This window comes from Lithobates pipiens, unplaced genomic scaffold (genome assembly GCF_037356315.1).
Source record: "Lithobates pipiens isolate NorthernLeopardFrog02 unplaced genomic scaffold, aLitPip1_a1.2 Scaffold_25, whole genome shotgun sequence".
Lineage (NCBI taxonomy): Eukaryota > Metazoa > Chordata > Amphibia > Anura > Ranidae > Lithobates > Lithobates pipiens.
Window position 1 is genome coordinate 29,294,833 of NW_027507787.1, and position 20,625 is coordinate 29,315,457.

Below are 20,625 nucleotides of genomic sequence, written 5' to 3' on the forward strand. Positions count from 1 at the left end.
CAAACTATACCAGCGCTCAAAACTAAGATACCCTGGTAATGATGTGGTATGGTACTGAAGTGGTTGAGTTAACAGATTACACACGTGTCTTCACTTTATTTGACAACTAAAATTGTTGGTAAGCAACCTCCATGTTCCTCTTAAAAAAAAGTTTTTTGTTTAACCACTTCCTGAACATGTCTTGATTTAATTCTACTGAAAAGTTATTGTTTGTGGTCTCTGATGTTCAGAGGATGACTGTGTGCACGCTCTTCAAGTACTGGAACTCCCTGCTGTGCGCACGCCTCATAATCAATGAGTTCTGTAATCCTTTGTGATCTTCATCTGCCACTAACCAGTTCATTACTTTCACTGATCATTCACCCTTTTCTATATGATAAGGAAGCACTGCCAAGGGATTTTCCAACATTTTAGAAACGTAAACCGCTCTGTAGGAAAGGTTTAACTGCTTGAAAACTAGGTGACATTTATGGCCAGAGTAAAGAGTATTTTTTTTTTTTATCCAAACGCAGGTTTATTAATCATATAAAAAGGTTACAAAAAAATTGGTAGTGGGTGCAACCACACATATCTTATACAGTATAACAATGCCATAATGGGCTCACCCCCAACACAGCGGGGAGAGTCATCCTAAATAACAGAATATGGTTACCATAAGGGCTTCCCGTCCACCCCCCCCCCCCCCCCCCCCCCCACACATCCCCGTGACACGACAGAGTAAAGAGTATTTTACTTCGTCCCCCCCCCCCGCATACCTGATACTAACCTGGGCACTCTTACCCACACATAGGATCCAGCAATGTCCTGCTGAGAGCCTTTTTAGCAGCGGCCACCTGGTCCCTTGCTACCATGTTCATCTGTGATGTCATTGGGAGGCTGCTCTGGCCCCTGGGGGTTCTGCCGCAGACTACCAATGATGCACTGCTAGGTCTGTCCCCCTGAGTTCGTGAATACGGTGAGGTGCTGGTAGAGCTGCACGATTCTGGCTAAAATTAGAATCAGGATTTTTTTGCTTAGAAGATAGATCACGATTCTCGCAGCATATCATCAAAAAAATTGTGCTAACGTTACTGTTTTTTTTAATTTTTTTTATTTAGTGAATTGTATTTTTCCCAAAAATATATAAATATTAAAATGTTTGGGGGTTTCAAGTAATTTTCTAGCAAGAAACTGAAAGAAGTGTAAGAAAAAGATTTAGACTTTAAAGCGGAGGTCCACCCTAAAATGGACCTCCGCTCATCGGAATCCCCCCCCCCTCCGGCGCCACAATTGGCACCTTTCAGGGGGGAGGGGGGTGCAGTTACCTGGATAATCCAGGTAACTGCACCCACTTCCGGGATAGCTGTCTGCGGAAAGGGGCGTAGATTACGCCCCTTTCCGCAACTGCCCGCCCCTTTGCGCAAGTGCCCCGCTGCCTGCTGGGAAACACACAGTTCCCAGAGGCAGCGGGGACCGTCCGGATTGCGCCGTGCGGCTCGCGCACGCGCAGTAGGTAACCGGGAAATGAAGCCGAAAGGCTCTATTTCCTGATTCCCATACCCAAGATGGCGGCGGCAGGACCCGACAGACGACCTAGCGATCGGCTTCGGGTGCCGACATCACGGGCGTGCTGGACAGGTAAGTGTCACTATTTTAAAAGTCAGCAGCTGCAGTATTTGTAGCTGCTGGCTTTAAAAAAAAAAAAAAAAAACGCGGAGTCCCGGTGGACTCCCGCTTTAAGTGGTTAAACTTCCTGCATTTACAAGGTTGAAAGCTTGGCAGACTGCCCAGATTATTTGTTTACACAAGAAGTTCTTTCCCTTTGATCTAAGAAGTAAGTTGGTTACAATGTTTCAAGTTCTACACTTGGCAGATTGCCAGGGATGCTTTAGTTTGATAGCTGAGTGAGCAGATAATCTCTCCACTTGTTTATATGAAAGAATTGCCTACTCTCAGTGGAAGAGATCGTAAGAGGGGGTGAATCCAGATCGCATTTTTTTTATCGATTAATCATGCAGCTCTAGGTGCTGGGCTCCCGTGCCTTCTGGGATTTGTACATCACATATCCAAGAAGACGCTGGGGGCACTGGGTGGAATTTGGCTAGGTAAGTGACAAAGAAGTAAAAGAAAAAAAAAAAAAAACCCTGTTATATGTGCAGAGGAGAATGGACAGGATGCAGAGAAGCCAAGTCAATGGAATGCTTGAAGATTTGCTTTAGGTGATGCCTTTCCAGAGAGAAACGGATCATATTGGTTATCATAATAATCAGTTTTTTTTTTTTTTTTTTGGTTTTTGTTTTTATATTGAGTTGCTTGCCTTTAAAGTGGTTGTAAACCGTTACAAACCACTTTGACCTACAGGTAAGCCTAGATTAAGGCTTACCTGTAGGTCCAAGAAATACCTCCTAAACCTACACGGTTTAGGAGATATTTGCCAAAATACAGGCACCTCTGTCTACGGCGCATACGCCGTAGACAGTGGCGCACTGAGCATGCCGCTGTCAACTGTGATATGCCACGAGTGGCCGCTCCCATGCGCTGGAGTGACGTCATCGCGGCTTCGTCGATTGACAGCGGCGGAGCAGCGAGACCCACCGAGAAGATGGATGCTCCGGACTACAGGGGACAGCGGTGACTTCACTGGCTCCTGTGTCAGGTAAGTGACACATAATGGACTACTATGCAATGCATAGTAGTCCATTATGCTTTACCTTTGCAGGGAATCAAAAAGGAAGTAAACCCATTAGGGTTTACTTCCTCTTTAATAACCATGGTAATCTGTTGTAACTTGCTTTCATTATTTTTGCGGGTTAGTGGGCAGAATATTGTCACAGAGCAGCGCTGTGGGCACTACACATCCAGCCCACAGCGCTGCTGCAATCTCTCCCCTCGCACTGTACCGAGCAGTAAAGAGAGGGGAGGGGTGACGGAGCTACCACGTAGTAAACAGCCGCCGCGGCCATTTACCATGATGCACCGGTCTTCCGGACCCAGCGATCACCAGCGGATGTTTGCAGGATAGCAAGATTCTGGGAAGAAGTCCATGGACGCCCTCCCAGAAAACCCGACCGTGTTGTAGCAGTCTTTCGGCTATGGCCCGGACAGCAAGTGGTTAAAAACGATGGTTTTGCTAATGGAGTCTCTGTGATTTAAGTATTTCCTTTTGAAAACTAGAGAGTTGTGCTGAAGAGGAGAGCAGAGTTCACCCAGAAACATAAGATCTACAGTAAACAGCAGTAGATATCTATTCTAAGTGATCAATTGAATGTAGAGATGTGTGGTCAAGTCCCCCTGACCTAACTGTGTTGGTCGATTAAATCACAGGTGCTTACTAAGGGATTGTCACATGGTCCTTCAAAAATATAGATGCCACCTGACCACAAACCTGGAGAATGAAGTCGTGCTGGTTTCTTTTTGTACAAGCCCAGTTCCTTGAAAAAGTATTCATACCCATTTTGTCATGTTACAACCAAAAACGTAATTTTTATTTTAGTTAGGGGTATCAGAGTAAAGGGGGCTGAATACAAATGCATGCCACACTTTTCAGATATTTATTTGTAAAAAATGTTAAAAACCATTTATCATTTTCCTTCCACTTCATAATTGTGTGCCACTTTGTGTTGGTTTATCACATAAAAGCCCAATAAAATACATTTACGTTTCGCATAATTTCCTCTCCTCCTTAATGCTGTAGAAGCAGAAAAATGATTTTCTCTTAAAATAGAAGTTACATTTGCCTGCTCTGTGCAATGATATTGCACAGAGTGGTCTCTTAACTTCTCATCTGGGGTCCCCTGCCAGCACTCTCCGTTCCTCCGAGTGCCCCCTCAGCAGCGCTCTCCTCGCACTTTGCAGAATTTGACAGCATCCTGTTTCCATGGCTCCCGTGCCTGCCTGTGCCTCCAGGGATGGCGCTGGATCAGTGAAAGCGCACAGGTGACTGTTTAGGGGGGCTGAACAGGTAGGGAACGCATTAAGGTAAACATTTTGACTTTAGAACCAATTTAACAACTTGCTTACTGGGCACTTAAACCCCCCTCCTGTCCAGACCCATTTTCAGCTTTCAGCGCTGTCTCATATATATTTTGATATAAAATTTTGCAAACGGGTAATTTTTCTCCTTCATTAATGTACGCTGATGTGGCTGCACTGATGGGGACCGATTGGCTGCACTGAGAGGTGGCAGTGATGGGCACTGGTAGGGAGTACTGATTGGCAGAGGAGGCAGATGTGCCTCCTTCCTCTTCAGGAACAATGTCCCTTGAACATAAGCCAGGGATCGGCTTTTTTTTTTCTCCTCGTGCTGTCAGCGTGAGGAGAAAAAAGATGATTACTGAGCTTTTGTTTACACACGCGATCACCTGTCATTGGCTAACAGCCGATCACGTGGTAAGGGGCAGGGATCAACTGCTTACTCGGATCCGTGATCACCCGAGTCTCATGACCACATCGTGCTCCTCAAATTTGGTAACTAGATTTGAACACTCTGTCCTAACTAAGGTGATGGCTTCTTGCATTGTATGTTAACGAGGACAGACCTGGGACAGGCTCACTGTAACATTGTTCAGAAAAACCTTGCTGTCAGCCATGACAGTTCCTGGGAAACATTTGGTATTTTATCAAATTTGACTGCAAAAATGGATATACATTTTGTTTGCTGTTTTTGCAGTATATATATTTGTGTCTGTCTTGTACACATTTGAAATCATTTAATTTATATTTCTTATATCACTAATTTTCACATTTAAAATAAAGTGTTGATGTGCTGCTGATCATGTTTCTATCTAGCCCAAGCTTGTGTGTTCAGACAGTTGCCATGTATTAAGTTGAAAGATTTATGGTCTTTTATCCAATTTTGTCTCCAGTGGCTTTGTGTGCATCATAAACCTAATGCTGTATAAGATATGCAGCCATGTGTTTATTTTTATTTTTTTAAGGCAAGGCTGAAATGTCCTCTTTCAGTCAGATGTGTAGTTGGAGGTCTAGCACACAGACTTTACTCCTTTGCCCCAGCTTATTCATCCTATTAGTTTCCTGAAAGGCATAGCAGTATTTCAGGCCATAATGTATTTTCCAGGCTTGTTAACGGAGTTTAAATTGGTCTTGTGACAGGTGAATGCTGGCCTTGAATGTAGGGGGGGAGAATCAGAGGACTGCATCATATCCTGTGATTAAAGTGTCACTGTATAGTTATCTGTCAAGAAGAAACATACTACTTACCCTGACAGATTACACTGTCCAGACATAGCTGAACCAAAGATATTATGTGATCTGCATGAAGAAAGGTGAAATCTTTTTATATCTGAACCCCAAGCAAGCAGTTTACACAATTCAAATTAATGTATAAAAATGTGCTTGTTAAACAATTTGTATCTAGGTTGATACCTTTTTATTGGCTAACTAGATAGATTGTGATGCACACTTTTCAAAGCATGCAGGCCTCCTCTTCAGCCATTATGAGCTGCATGCTTTCGAAAACTTGGACTTTAACCGCTTGCTGACCAGCTGCCGCAGTTTTACTGCAGCAGAATGGCACGGCTGGGCGAAACGACGTTCCCCTTACATCGCTTCGCCTCTTAGGCCCCTTTCTCACATGCGGACATTATGTCCGTATTTCATCCATCCGTTTGCGGATGAAATATGGACATACATGCATTCCTATGGGATATCGTCCACCTCCGCTATTGTCCGATTCTGCAGACGGAGGAAAATCCCATTTTTCTTTCCGTCTGCAGATCGGATGAACACGGACAGACAGTCCGTGTTCATCCGATCCCCCATAGAGAGCTGACAGGGCGGTCGTCGGCTCAGCGGGGACAACGGAGCGATCCCCGCTGAGCAAGCGGATCATCACTGATCCGTCCTGTGTTAAAGGGGCCTTAGCCCCTAGGGGCCCACACGCCCACAGCGTGTGCCAGGAGCCTATGCGAGTGCTCCCGCGATCGCTCGTGACAGAGCGAGAACCAGGATCTGTATGTGTAAACACAGATCCCGGTTCTTTTAGGGGAGTAGAGACAGATCATGTGTTCATACTATGTATGAACATCTCCTCCTCTCTCTCCCTCTCCCTCCCAGACAGCCCCATTCCACCCTACAGTGGGAACACACAGTTAACCCTTTGATCGCCCCCTAGTGTTAACCCATTCCCTGCCAATGACATTTATACAGTAATCAGTGCATTTTTATAGCACTGATCGCTGTATAATTGTCAATGGTCCAAAAATGTGTCAAGAATGTCCGGTCTGTCCACCGCAATATCGCAGTCTCAATAATAATCGCATATCGCCGCCATTACTAGTACAAAAAAAATAAAATAATAAAAATGCCATAAATCTTTCCCTTATTTTGTAGTCGCTTTAACTTTAATGCAAACCAATTAATATACGCTTATTGCGGTTTTTACCAAAAATATGTAGAGGAATACATATTGCCCTAAACTGAGCAAAAAAATTTTTGGGATAAAAAAAAAATGTGGGCTATTATAGCAAAAAGTAAAAGATATATTGTTTTTTTTCCAGAATTGTCGCTCTTCTTTTGTTTATAGTGCAAAAAATAAAAACCACAGAGGTGATCAAATAGCACCAAAAGAAAGCTTTATTTGTGGGAAAAAAATGTTTGTCTTGGTACAGAGTCAGTTAAAGCGACACAGTGCCATATCGCAAAAAATGGCCTAGTCATTGAGCAGCCAAATCTTCCGGGGCTGAAATGGTTACGTTTGTTTATTTAGCCCACTGCAATCTATTTGCCAATAAATGGCATCACCGTAGATTCAAACATCTGCTTATGTCAAGTGCTAAGACGGTACAACACTCTATTGGTACAACAAACTATACTGTCTTACCCATCTTCTTACTGTCTTTGTAATTCTCTGTAGCTTGGTTTTTAATACAGGTCATTCTTGGTCAGCAACACTATCCCCAGCTTTTTTTTATAGAGTAGTGGAGGAGAATTGAAAATGCTTATCTAGCAGCACCCAATTGGCTTCTAGTGCTGCCCGTCTCCCAGTCTGGGTGTTGCATTGCAGGAGAAATTAATATACTTACAGCAGTGGAAGATTTTTCATGACTTTTTTGTTTATAAGTAACTGGTGTAAATGCCCTAAATATAACATTAAGGTATATGCTAATTATGTATATGAACACCAGATGTTCACTAGATTTTAGGGATATCGGAGTAAAGAGGGCTTAATACAAATGCACAGCTCAAGAAACAGTTTCCCAGATATGCAAGTTTGCCAACTGGTCTTTTCTTCACACATTAGCTAAGTTTCACCAGGTGGACACTTTGGCCTCATCTCATGCCCGCTTCGGGTGAATAGTCCTTTGGGCGGTATTTTAGCTGCAGGCAGTTCCCAATAGTTTTTTTTTTTTTTTGGTGGTTATTTCTTGAGCCTTTCAGTGATTTACTGTGTTGCCTGCCCCCTGTTGGACGGCTTTTATTTAACCACTTAAGCCCCGGGAGATTTGGCTGCTCAATGACCAGGCCATTTTTTGCGATACGGCACTGTGTCGCTTTAACTGACAATTGCGCGGTCGTGTGATGCTGTACCCAAACAAAATTGACGAGTTTCTGCCCTACAATTAGAGCTTTCTTTTGGTGGTATTTAATTATCTCTGCAGTTTTTATTTTTGTGCTATAAACAAAAAAAGAGCGACAATTGTTTTTTAAAGGCAAATCTTTTCCTCAGTTAAGGCCAATATGTATTCTTCAACATATTTTTGATAATAAAAATCGCAATATGTGTATATTGATTGAGTTGCGCAAAAGTTATAGCGTCTACAATATAGGGGGAAGATTTATGACATTTTTTTATATATTTTTTTTTTTTACTAGTAATGGTTGTGATCAGCTTTTTTTTTTTTTAAATCAGAACTGCGACATGGCGGACAGATCGGACACTTTTGACACATTTTTGGGACCATTAACAATTCTACAGCCATCGGTGCTATAAAAATGCACTGATTACTGTGTAAATGTCACTGGCAGGTAAGGGGTTAACTGTGTTCCATCAGTGTGTTCTAACTCTAGGGCATGGGTCTTCAAACTATGGCCCTCCAGTTGTTCAGGAACTACAATTCCCATCATGCCTAGTCTTAGTTTTACAATGCCTCATGGGATGCGTAGTTCAGCAACAGCTGGAGGGCCGTAGTTTGAGATTCCCTGCTCTAGAGGGATGGGACTGACTAGAGGAGATGACGGCTCGTTCCTAGCTAGTAGGAACTCACGATCTGTCTCTCCTTCCCTGTCAGAACAGGGGTGTGTGTGTGTACACACACACACACACACACACACACACACACACACACACATCCCTGTTCTGGCTCCCGTGCCTGCCCGTCATCACTGGCCACGTGCATCGGCATCCCCGCAGTGCAGCGGGCATGCGTGTCTGCTATCCCGCTTAAAGGGACAGCTAAGACGGTTTGGCTGAATGTGCCAACCTGCCACAGTATAATGACGGCTAGTCGGCAAGTGGTTAAAAAAAAAAACATGTTATACTAACCTGCTCTGTGCAGTGATTTGGCACAGAACAGGTAAGTATAACATGTTTATACATGTTATGCTTACATGTTTAACATAAACATGTTTATATGTTAATGTGCCAAACTACTGTGCAGTGTTTTGTGCACAGAGCAGCCCGGATCCGTTTCTTCTTGGATCCCACGCTGGTGCTGCTGGCCCCTTCCTCCTGTCTGGTGCCCCCACAGCAAGCAGCTTGCTATGGGGCACCCATTCACACATGGGCTGAGGCTCGGCCCCGCCCCTCCGTCTCACGATTGGCTGGCTGCGATTGAGAAGTCCCCAAAGAGGCAAGGTTCTCTTGGACATTGATGGATTGAGAGGGGGCTCAGGTAAGTATTAGGGGGTGTAGAGGCTGCTGCACATAGATTTTTTACCCTTTATGCATACAGTTGCTTTAAGGTAAAATACCTTGTGCTTTTACAGCCACTTTCAATGTAGGAGAGAGAAAATAGGATTTTTGTATTCAGTCCAAAATCCTTTTCTCGAAGTCCATTGAGAGACACGGCTCTGACCCCTCTGTGTTTATGATCTCCATCTTGGTACTGATTTGCTACAAAACTGAGACAATGTGGTAGTGGGAGGAATTGGCTGGCCTATAGTTTTTGTTTTTCAGTGTACAATCTCCCTGTACTGTAGTTGGCATTATATCTTGAAGGTTAAAGGCTTTGTGTCCCTCAATGGACTCCAAGGAAAGTATTTTGCAGTACACTGTAAAAACATTTTTTTTTATATTTACCATCAATTTTTTTATTTTTTATTTATTTTTTGATTGCATGATCTTATCTTATTGGGGGCATATTTTTTTTAGTCTGTGGCTTCTGAAAACTTGTTTTGTGCTTACTTAATCAAGCTTTAATTTGTATTTTTTAGGACTTCTGGAAAGTAATGATGCTAGCATGGAAAGCAATTACAAGCAAAAAGACTCCCTAGGGAACATGGAGAACATGGACACACACAAATTAGAGGAGGTTAGGGCTGAAAATGAACACTACAGAGTTCAAGTAGTCCACCTAAATCAGACTATTAATGAATTAAAAGCAAAACTAGCTAGTTGTGAAGAACACATTACTGATTTGGACTCAAAAAATAAAAGCATGGCTTGTGAGCTGCAGGCAGAAAAACGTTGTGCTTCCACTCTGCAAGGGACTGTTGAGATGTTAAAGCAGCAAATAGATCATAACAAAGAAAGTACTGCCAGTAAGGTTGCCCAAATTAAAACTATTCAGAGTAAGCTGGATGATTTTAATAAAAATGAGACCAAGCCAGACGCTGAGGCAGAATGTCTTAATCTAAGTGATTCAGTTCAGAACTCATTACAAAAATGCCTAACATTTGGTGGAAGTGACAGTCTAGTGGAGAAAATGGGATCAGGAAGAGAGAGTACATTCTACAACGCTATAGAAGGGTTATGGAGGAAGTGCCAAGAAGTTCTTCAGGAATCTGCCAAAAAGAACAAACAAATCCAACATCTCAAAAAAGAGCTGGAAGACCTAAAGAACGAAATGACTGAACTTCAGAAGGCAAAAGACACCTTACAAGTCCATCTCCAGGAGGCTCTTTCTCAAGGCTCTATTCTAAGGGAGAATGACCAACTTATTACTGAGCTGCAAAAGCAGTTGTTAGAAGCTTCTAATGAGTTGGAGAGACTTCAAAAGCAAGAAATGGATTACAAAAATGAGGCAATGTTGAATAGGCAACAGATAAAAGATCTGAGGCTACTTGAGGACTCTTACAAAGAAAAATGTAAAAATCTTAGCAGCTTGGAAAACCAGACCAAGGAAAAATCCGTTGCATTCCTGTCGCTGGAAAAACAGTTGGCAGATATCCAAGCAGAACATGCGAATTGTGAAAATAACCACCAGAAATTAGCTGTTGAAAAGGATGAATTAGAACTGAAGATTAAACAGATGGTGGAAGAGCTTTCAGGTGCTCAGAATGCCAAAAACGATCAAGAAAAGCAAATGGCAGAAGCAACAAAAGAAAATGAGCTGTAAGTTTAATGTGCGCTAAATGGTGTCAGTGTATTGGGAATAGTCTAGATCTTCTGCTTGAGGGCAGAAATTTGAGTACGAAAAATGTACCTTTTAATTGTAAATGTTTCAGTTTTCTTAGCCTGATGTACTTTAGTCATTAAACTGATAAATAGCTTTTAGGGCCTGAAAACTGCCGCGCAAATGTGAAAGACCGAGTGCTTTCACACTGGGGTGGTGCGCTTGCGGGAAGTTAGGAAAGTCCCGCAAGCAGCATCTTTGGGGTGGTTTGGGAGAGCTGTATACAGCGCTCCTAAAATGCCCCTGCCCATTGAAATGAATGGGCAGTGCTTCCAAAGCTGTTTGGAATTGCCACAACACGAGAGGTTCAGCTGCTAGTGGGGGTTAAAAGCGCCTCTCTATCGGCCAAAAAGCGCTGCTTAAACAGCGCTAAAGCACCACTAAAATGTGGCCCCATTGTGAAAGGGGTCTTGCAGTCCCCTACATACAAACGAGTTCCGTTCTGAGAGCACGTTTGCTCAATTTGTAAGTCCAATAAAGTTAGCCTAGGTATCCAACCAACACAATCAGCCCAATAAATTACTAGAAATAGGTTTATAACACATTTCACACAAATAATACATGGCAAAATTGGTTGAAATATAGATACAGAGCTGTATACAGTAAAATACACAGAACCACAAACCACCAGAAATTTGAACTAACTCACACGATTGGATATGCAAATGCATTTGAAAGTTAGCAACTTGACGGTTCATATGTAAGGGACTAACTGTATTGAGATAAATGTTAGTTTTATGCAACAGTGATGGTTTTTTATTTATTTTTTATTTATTTTTTTTGCTTCTGTAAAGATAGGTTCCACTTGGTTTATGGCTTATATGTAAAAGTCCTTTACCTTTTTTCCCATTACGTTATTAAGGTTAAAGAAAGACCTTTTGCAACAAACCAGTCAACTAAAAACAGCACAACTCGAGCTTCAGAGAAAGGAAGAGGACTATTCAGAGCTAAGAGAGAAATTGGCTGATGCTAAAAAGCAAATGCAACAAGTTGAAAGAGAGGTTTGTGCTTTTATATCTCCCCCCCCCCCCCCCCTTTTTTTTAATCTAAAAAGGGAGTTCTGCCAATCTCGCAATATCTGTAGTATGATAAATTGTTTTACTATATTCTGAATTGTATATGGATCTGTTTCTGATGATAACCTTACAAACCCTTCTCAAGTCTTTCTTGCTTGGGATGTGATTGTCTGGACCTGTCCAGTATGAAAGCATGAAATGTTCTCGAGATGTAAAATTCAGTCCCAGTCAGGACCTTGACTATATAGTATTACTGATCAGCTTTCCTTGATAATGATCTTGATAATCTAACATCTTAATTGTAGTCAAATTACAGCCTTGCTGATAGTTCATAATAGATGAGATTTAAGTGATCATATATTTTATCACATCTTTGGCTTTGTCATAAGTTTGGTTATTTGACTGTCAGGCAGTGCAGCCATTCCGAGAACAACAGGTGAAGCTGCACTGCAACCCCCACTGGATTCCAAGGCTATGGGTTGAGTGCTCAGGCTGACCTGACCTTCCGTCCATCTCCAAAGCTGAATGCATGCATTTTTTTTTTTTTTAAAGTCAACTTTGTTTACTTGTTTTAGATCTCTGCTATGCGTGAAGAGAAGAAGACCCTAACCAATAAAATTAATGATTATGAGAAACAGAAGAAGCAAATGTCTAGTGAAATAGAAATGAAACAGAGGACTATTCAGCAACTTAGTAAGGTAATCGTATACTAAGGATCTGCAAAGCCTTGCTGCAGGCGATGGATGCTTAATTGCTAATTATGTTTGTAAATATAGCATTATTTTAAGACAGATTCCCAACTAAAAAATATTTCAAATATAGAACATTATATGTCTAAATCTCTGATAAAGTACTGGAAGCATTTAGAAACACATGAACGCCCGGACTTCTAACTGTTCTGAATTATTAAATGTTTCCTGAAATGTTCTCATTTCATTCTTGTTTACAGATTACACATGGTAGCTTCTTAACTGGGGCATCTGCCTAAATCAAACTGGTTAATCATTCTGACATGGAAGAACTTGTACATAGTGATCAGTGTATGATTTATGTTCTCGTAAAAGTTGCTGTGGCATAGCTGATATGCATATATATCTTTTTTTTATAGGAACAGCGTGATAATGAGAAAAATGGAGACACGGTGCAGCTATACCAGAAAGCATGTCAAGGTAATGAGTTCCATCTATTATCTACACACCTAAAGACATGCATGTGATCTTTACATTAAGCAACATAAAATATTATACACTAAAAATGGACTCTGTGTCTGCATCAAGAATGGCACGAAACACTGCATAAAAGACTGTATATATTCATTTAGAAACAATTGAGTTACTGCTCCTCATAGAGACATTTCCCTTTTTTCCCTGGAAATAAAATGAGCCTGTGTTCACTATATACTGTAGCTCCCAAGCCTAACTCAGGTTTTTTTTAAATTTTTACCTGTTGGTAAGATAAATACAGTATCTCCTAAGTGTGCACAGTTTAGGTGATATTCTAGCGAGCAGCAGCTGGTGATCTCATCAGTGCCAAGCGTTCTGAAGAAACGGCATATCCGCGCCGTTCCTTTAGAGCTGTGTGCTATGGTTGAGACTCCCGTGTGGCTCCGCCATTCAGAAGGCCAGAGTCCACAAACCCCAAAGGAAGACTGGGTGAAGATGGAACCCTCTGCAGCAGTCACAGCACCCTGCTTGAGGGCTTCGTTTTAAGGGAAATCTTTCATAAAGTGCTAGTATGCGATGCATACTAGCACATTTTGACATTGCCTTTCAGGGTAAAATTTTTGATGAATTCTGATTCGCTATTCGTGATCAATAGAAAAAGAGGTGATAACTAGTGATTTCAACAGATAATAGCTGCTGAACACTTGTACCTATAACTCTAGGTACATTGAAATGTAATTTCACATAATATGTTATGCTAAATTCATAAAAGATTGATATTTGTGCAACGTTTTGAAAAAAACCTGTCCAAAAATACACCATGACATGTATTAGTCAGTGTATCTCCAAAGGAAGTATAACAATAAGAGTCCTAAACAATAACTTCTTGTGTGCTTGGAAAGGGATCCAGGAATAGCTAGGGTGACACCCGAAGAAAGATCCACAACAGAGGCTTACTGGAATGCCAGTGCCCCCCCCCAACCTATTGAGAGTGGTCAAAACTCGCTCTATCAGACAGTAAAGCTGCATCTCGTGAAAGGAATAAACACACAAACAGGAATGTCCTGGCAGCAATGGGGATGTGTCCAGCAATTAGAAAAGCTCATAGCAGAATATGCGCTTATCTGATTGCTGGACATTTGTAAAGCAAGGGCTCAATATTGTTATTATTTATAAGTGTTGCACTTGCATAGGTAAAACTTGCAAGACGGCATGTAAACAACATCAGAAACAAATACAGGTTCTTTCTCCAGTAAACAAAATGGCAGATGTTCGACCACGAATGCGCAGTAGCGTGTCAGCTGCTCCTGCTCACGTGTTTTGTCAGATTACGTCATCAGGGGCACCTGAAAGTGAGTTGGAGTTTATCTGATTTCTGGACACATCTCCATTGTTGCCAGGAGGTTCCTGCGTTGGTGTTTTTTCCTTCCATTTCCATTAGGATTACTGACACCCCCATGCACTGGAAACCGCAGTGCGGCTTCCCACACTGGGAACTGCACTGCACTTGCGGTTTACATGTGAGCTGTGCTTTCAGAAAAGGTGCACAGTCCGTTTCCCTGTTTTTCAAGAGGCACAGCAGCCCATTCAAATGAACCTAACCTTAATACATTTTAAAATGTTTGCGTATATTTATTTAGAACAGTACTTATGTGTTTATACAGTATATAATGCTGTATCTCGCTCCAGAATGTGGTGCATCCCTTGTATGAACTTCTGTTCTGCAATATGATCATGTATTTTTCTTATGTTAGTGTATATTACAAAAATCTGCACATTATAGATACTGTGATAGAATGTCAAATGATTTTACTGAAGTGCTTTAGCTGTGAAAAGGTGTGCTGTACTACAAGAGTTGACTTAATTGTTGCACAAAGATATGGGAAGGGTAAAAGTTGAAGCTTCTTCTGTCTGTCTCAGATGTGAAGGAAAAGGAAAAGCTAATTGAAGACATGAAGCTTACACTCCTAGAGCAGGAACAGACTCAGGAAGAACAAGAGCAGGCACTGGAGGCCAAAGTGGAAGAAATAGAAAAATTTGCTGCAGGTATGTTGTCTTGGAAACTTAATCATTTTGATAAGGAAGTTTTTTTTTTTTTTAGTTTTTTTTTACTGCTTTACAGTACACTGAATGTGGGTCATTCTAATCAGCTGACGCTTTTTGTATACCATTTGTTATATTACAATGTATCTGCAATGAAAAGTCCATTCCTTTTGCAAAAGCTACAGTTGGTAAATTAGTGTGTATTTGCTACCACTTACAGTACCTGTAGTTGCATTACTAATTTATACAGCTCAGGGAAATGGGACACAATACTAAATCAAGGCATATAGTGCCCCTGGGGAGAAATTAATATAGGAGCCCAGTGATGCCAAGATCTCAGTGACTGTGGTACTAATGCAAAATGTCAACTATATATATCAGTCATTGTCGTCGCGCCCCCCCCCCCCATGCTACTGCAGTTTGTACACAGCTCTCTTTACTATAGGGGGCAAGTGTTCTTAATTGGCACAATTGAAAGAGGTTACCCTACTGGAAGTCCACGTGGTTATAGTCATTCCTGAATGCAGCTTATTAGGGTATATCCTAGATATGAATGTGCAAGTGGTTTACAGACTGGGCCCCAGTTACCTCCTGTGCATAAAGATCCTTAAAGTGGTTCTAAAAAAGAAACAATTTGTTACATTAATGTTTTCCCTGCATTAAGGTAAATAATGTTCCAGTACATGTATTGCCCCTTGTACAGTACCTGTATTGTCCTCACTCGATCCAGCGTTGTGCCCATCTATAGCGGCTCTTCCCAATGTTATAGGCTTTCCTGAGGTAGCTCCCACTGCTGTTAGTCAAATCCTGTGATGGGAAAGGGGGCCGAGGCCAGGCTGTGCTGTGTGAATCAATAGATGCAGGCAGTGTGGCTCAGGCTCATGTATAGGAAGTGACCTTCTATGGTGGCACACTGAAAATAGGAGGTGCCACAGGGGGTCACCAGAAGAAGAGGATCTATTGCACATAGCAGGTAAGTATAGCAATATAACATATAAAAAAAAAAAAATGTTCCCCCACTCAACCACCCCTCCCCCATCCTGCCACTCTCCGGTGTTTCTAGGGCTTGCCGTTTCCTCCAGTTCACTCGAGAAACAATCAGATTTTTTTTTTTAATCTTTTTGCTTTCGAAGGCAAAGAAGAGATTTGTGTTATTTTTGACCCCAGATCTCTCCATAAAGAGGTCCTGCCATCCTTATTTCTATTACACGGGCTGTGTACATTGCTTGTAATAGGAATAAAAATGATCCAAAAAATAAAATAAAAGGACAGTGTAAAAATAAAAAGTAAAAGAAGAAAGAAAATAAAGGGAAGCGCTCCCATCCCTCCATGCTTGAGTGCAAATTGTATTTGCACCACACATGTAAGGTATCACCGCGAATGTTGGAACAAGAGCAATAATACTATCACTAGACCTCCTCTGTGACTCTAAACAGGTAACCCATAAAGTTGTTTAAAACATCGTCTATGGAGATGTTTGAGTACTGTAGTTTGACACCATTCCACAGCCGTGCGAAATTTTGAAGTGTGACTTGTTGAGTATCCATTTAGTCGGCCTAGCATCTTACAAATTATACAATTGGGGTAATTATTGTGTTTTTTTTTTTTTTAAATTGTAATTTTTTTCTACAAAACTGCGTTGGCAAAACCGCTGCGCAAATACCATGTAACGTAAAAAATGTTAACAGCCACCATTTTATTCTCTAGCGTCTCTGCTAAAATAAAAAATATATATAATGTTTGGAGTTAGATGTACCAGTAATTTTCTAGCAAAAAATACTGATTTAAACTTGCAAACAAAAAGTGTCAGAAAAAGACTGTCCGGGAAGTGGTTAATGTGCTCAAATACAATCCAAATGCAGAATCTCCCATTTTTAGGTTTGTATATAGAGACTAGATAACACACAGCCACACCTTTTACAAGTGCGCATTTTATACTAGCTGTTTATTCCATATGTGATGTACGGTTTTCTTTTTACAGAATTGGAATTGTGGAAACAAAAGTTTAAAGAACTTGAAAAGATCCCTAGTAAAGAAATCCTAACAAAGATAAGCTGTGAGACTAATAATAACATAGAGACTGTCAGCACAGAGGTCACCAAACTACAGAAACAGCTAAATGTAAGTTGATAACTGTTGTGTCAGACACATTTTATTGATCATGTGCTGATCTAATTCTGCAATTAGGATCATGGATTCTGCATGTTACAGCACGTTTTCAGGGTAATTTTCCCCACCCCACCCTTTTTCTTTCTGTGATTTTCCATTTATCTGTATTTAAGAGAACTATAGCCAAAGTTTGTTTGGCTGTACTTCTCCTGTGGAAACGGATCACAGGAGTGCAAAACGAACTGCACTCTTGTGACCGATTTTAAGCAGAGCGTAGGCTGAATTCCCCTCTCTGCTGACATCACGGATGTCAGTCCAGGCACCACATCATTGCAACAATGGGAGTCGGGATTATCCAAGTGCCTGTACTGACACCCGTCTCAGCCTCTCAGCGAGTCGCTGAGAGCCTGAACCAGCCGCCTCTCCACAACAGTGCTCCAATGAGTGAGGAGGGAGAAGAGCAGAGAGCTGCAGACAGTCACAGGGAGCTGTCAGAACCGAGTGATCGGCGGTGTTTGAACGCTCGGTTCTCAGTGCAGAAGCACCGGGGGACAGATGCAGCATCCACCTATGTAGCTTTAGTTATTTACAGGCAGAAAGCTTCTTGTGGAATGGTTCACATCTCATTTTAGGTAGTTTTACACTACTGTCTGTACTTGGGCAGTTCAGTTCTTGATACGAAATAGGACAACAATAGTACTTCTGCTTCATGTTGCTGGTTTGGATAAAGAATGACTTGATGTCACCATAGACAGACAGATCTAATAGGAATCGGGAATGACAAGTTCTTCCCTTTCTCAAAGCAGCCACTGAATGCGTTTTTATGACCATTACTGGTTCTAATTTTACTGCAATATCGTCTTTGGGCTGTAATTTTTTTCCCCTATAAAACTATATAGGACTGATTTTTTTATTGTTTACAATACCTGGGAGCCAGCTGTACCATATCCCATAGGCCGCGCAGCTGTAGCTTGCATACAGTGCTGCATATTGTTATAGCAGTCTTACAACACGGTGTGATAAGTTATACCTGCCTACAGGGCCTTGATGTGATCTTATGTGATGACATCCCTGCTCCAATTATCTGTTGGAAGATTCATCATCGGTGACGGGAGCATAAACACAGAAACAAATCATACTGTCCCGAACTATAGTTTTGTAGGATACTTTAATTTATGCATTGGCGCTATAAAAATCCTTTATAATAATGTCTGAGAAGATTCCCAGATGTCACACGAGTATGTATGCCCTTTTAGCAATGTGCATATGGACTTTAGGCAGATGGTGTATTTCTGTCTAAACTGGGAATCCTCTTGATATGACACGGCTGTTAATGGTGAATGAGATTGATGTCTGCAACGAAAAGAGAGCTATAGAGAACCGAACCCTCTGTTCTTCTGCTGTGGTCTTCTTGTTAGTTTAGCTGTTCACAGTGATGGGCCAATAGTGAACCAAAGGAGGTGGTAGCAGCTGGGCCAGAGCCTACAACCACATAAGCTGGCCAGTGTTTTCAGAACTAGAGTGCCTGATGTTTTGGAGCTCGTGGGACACATTATAGAAAGTCTGGAAGTGCCCTTTAAGCAATGTAAGTAATAGTTTATTAAGCCTAAAGGTATGCTTTAACTTGAAAATGTTTAAATGTGCGTCTCTGTGATTTACTTTTACTTGCTTGTAGGAGTTTGAAGAAAAATACAACAGTGACAGAAAGAAATGGCTAGAAGAGAAAAAGACTCTGATTGCCCAGGCTAAAGAGTCAGAAAATCACAGAAACAAGGAAATGAGAAAATTTGCTGAAGATCGAGAGCGTTATGTAAAGCAACAGAGTGAAATGGTAAGAACATGTAATGTTTGATATCAAAATACAGTGAAAACCTAGGCCCTCTCCCACTATCTCGGCGCTATGGAGCTAATAAATCTTATATAGACCATTCAATAACCAGTGTGATTCAATCTTTCACAGCGATTTAAGGTGTCAGCTGCCGCTTAAAATGCAAAATGATAAAAACACAATCCACACAATATAGTAAAATGTCCACAGGTACTCCAAAAGATACCTCTGATTACTAAAGCGGCTCTATTGTCATTGCTTATTATGACCACCTTTCATATGATAATGAGACATGAGAAAAAGGAAGAATGACAGGTGGTGATAAAAGTCCAGGGAGACACGGATGGTGGTCCTAATGTGATTTTAAAGATGTGCTCCTCACACCAGAAGCCTCAGGCCGTGCATCACACTCCCCTTAGGGGTTCTCACTCACCAGAAAGATGAACACATCAAGCCTTGATATGTTAACCAAGGCTGTCATCCACATCATGGAGGTTGTCAGAGCTGTACTGCATCTTCCATAGGTACTTCCTTCAGAGGAAGTTGCGATGACGAAACGCATCAGATTGTGACCTTACGGCGTCCGGAAGTGACATTTGAGTTCCACTTCCAGGAAAAGACAACCGGAAGTAAGCGGTGGGTGTTGTCTTTTTTTAGTTTTTTGAGTCTCATGGTTTTCCTGCACTGTGTAGAAGAATTTTTAATACTGATGATTTAAGAACCATCTTATTGACGGATTTTATGGAACATGTCATTTTGAGTTTAATAAAGGTTAGAGAAAACAGAATTGCTCTATTTTGAGCCTTTTTTTTTCTGTCCCAGTACCTATGGGAGATCCAGTACAGCTCTGACTCCCTCCATGATGACAGCTGTGGTTAACATATCAAGGCTTGATGCGTTCATCTTTCTGGTGAGTGAAAACCTCTAAGGGGAGTGTGACGCACGGCTTGAGGATTCTGGTGTGAGGTGCACATCTTCAATATCACAGGACCACCATCTGTCATTCTTATTTTTTTCTCATGTGCCATTATCATATGAAAACTGGTCATAATAAGCAATGACAGTAGCGCGGCTTTAGTAATCAGAGGTACCTGGATTATGTAATGTTTGGCATTTGTAATCTGATGGCACTTTTAATGAACCATGCACCTCGTTAGCACTAAGCACAGTGTTAATAAAGCAAAGCCTATTTCACCTACTGTTCAAAAAGTATGCTTTTGTTTGTTTTTGCATCATGATTTTTCAAAGCTAAGATGCTGTAGTTGGATGCCAGTTGGGTAAATGACCTTCTGACATGTTTTTCTACTTTAAGAACGTCTGTAATATTTCACCATTAAAACAGTACAGGTTAATAGTCCCTTTAACAGTACAGCGTGGGGTTAAGCTGGGGTCCATTATTGAGTATTAAACATTGAACATTATGTGGGTTAGCCGTCAGTTTTATGCCTGGCAGTATGTGAAGGAAAGAGGGAGGCCTAGTCCAATATGTTGCAGGGTATATAATTTGAGATGGAGGTGGAATTTCAATTGGAAGGTCATTGGTTTTTAGTCAATGATTTTCTATAGGAAATGTATACAATCGCTTTTCGCTTAACAATGAGAAGATTAGGGGGGGGGGGGGGGGTGTTCTGGGTAAATCTAGCCCCTGGCATGTTGTATATTGAGACTCCAATGGGGGAGATTATCACATTAGATAGACCTCTTAGCTTTGACCTCCTCACAGTCTTATTTGTCTTGTGGAAGCAGATGAAACCCCAGAGGTCAAGCTTTATCTCTGTTCTCCGAATTAACCCACTGGCATTTACTCAAAAATGTCTGGCTGCTGTGGGTTTGCCAAAATTTGTACATTTGTGCTACATTTTACTGCCATCAGGGTCCTGTTCTGAGAGGTTTTTCTCTCACTTCCTGTTCTG

The 20,625-nt window shown here is 41.4% G+C and overlaps 1 protein-coding gene across 3 annotated transcripts in view; it reads left to right on the top strand.

The window, feature by feature from the left end:
- KIF20B (kinesin family member 20B) overlaps positions 1 to 20,625 on the top strand; it is a 171,720-nt gene that overhangs the window by 116,234 nt on the left and 34,861 nt on the right. For all 3 annotated transcript variants that reach the window (XM_077454201.1, XM_077454199.1, XM_077454200.1), the window contains exons 20-26: positions 9,373 to 10,492; positions 11,416 to 11,554; positions 12,145 to 12,267; positions 12,678 to 12,738; positions 14,653 to 14,778; positions 16,757 to 16,896; positions 18,560 to 18,715. In XM_077454201.1, coding sequence (XP_077310327.1) covers positions 9,373 to 10,492; positions 11,416 to 11,554; positions 12,145 to 12,267; positions 12,678 to 12,738; positions 14,653 to 14,778; positions 16,757 to 16,896; positions 18,560 to 18,715 — 1,865 coding nt within the window. The remainder of the gene's footprint in view (positions 1 to 9,372; positions 10,493 to 11,415; positions 11,555 to 12,144; positions 12,268 to 12,677; positions 12,739 to 14,652; positions 14,779 to 16,756; positions 16,897 to 18,559; positions 18,716 to 20,625) is intronic.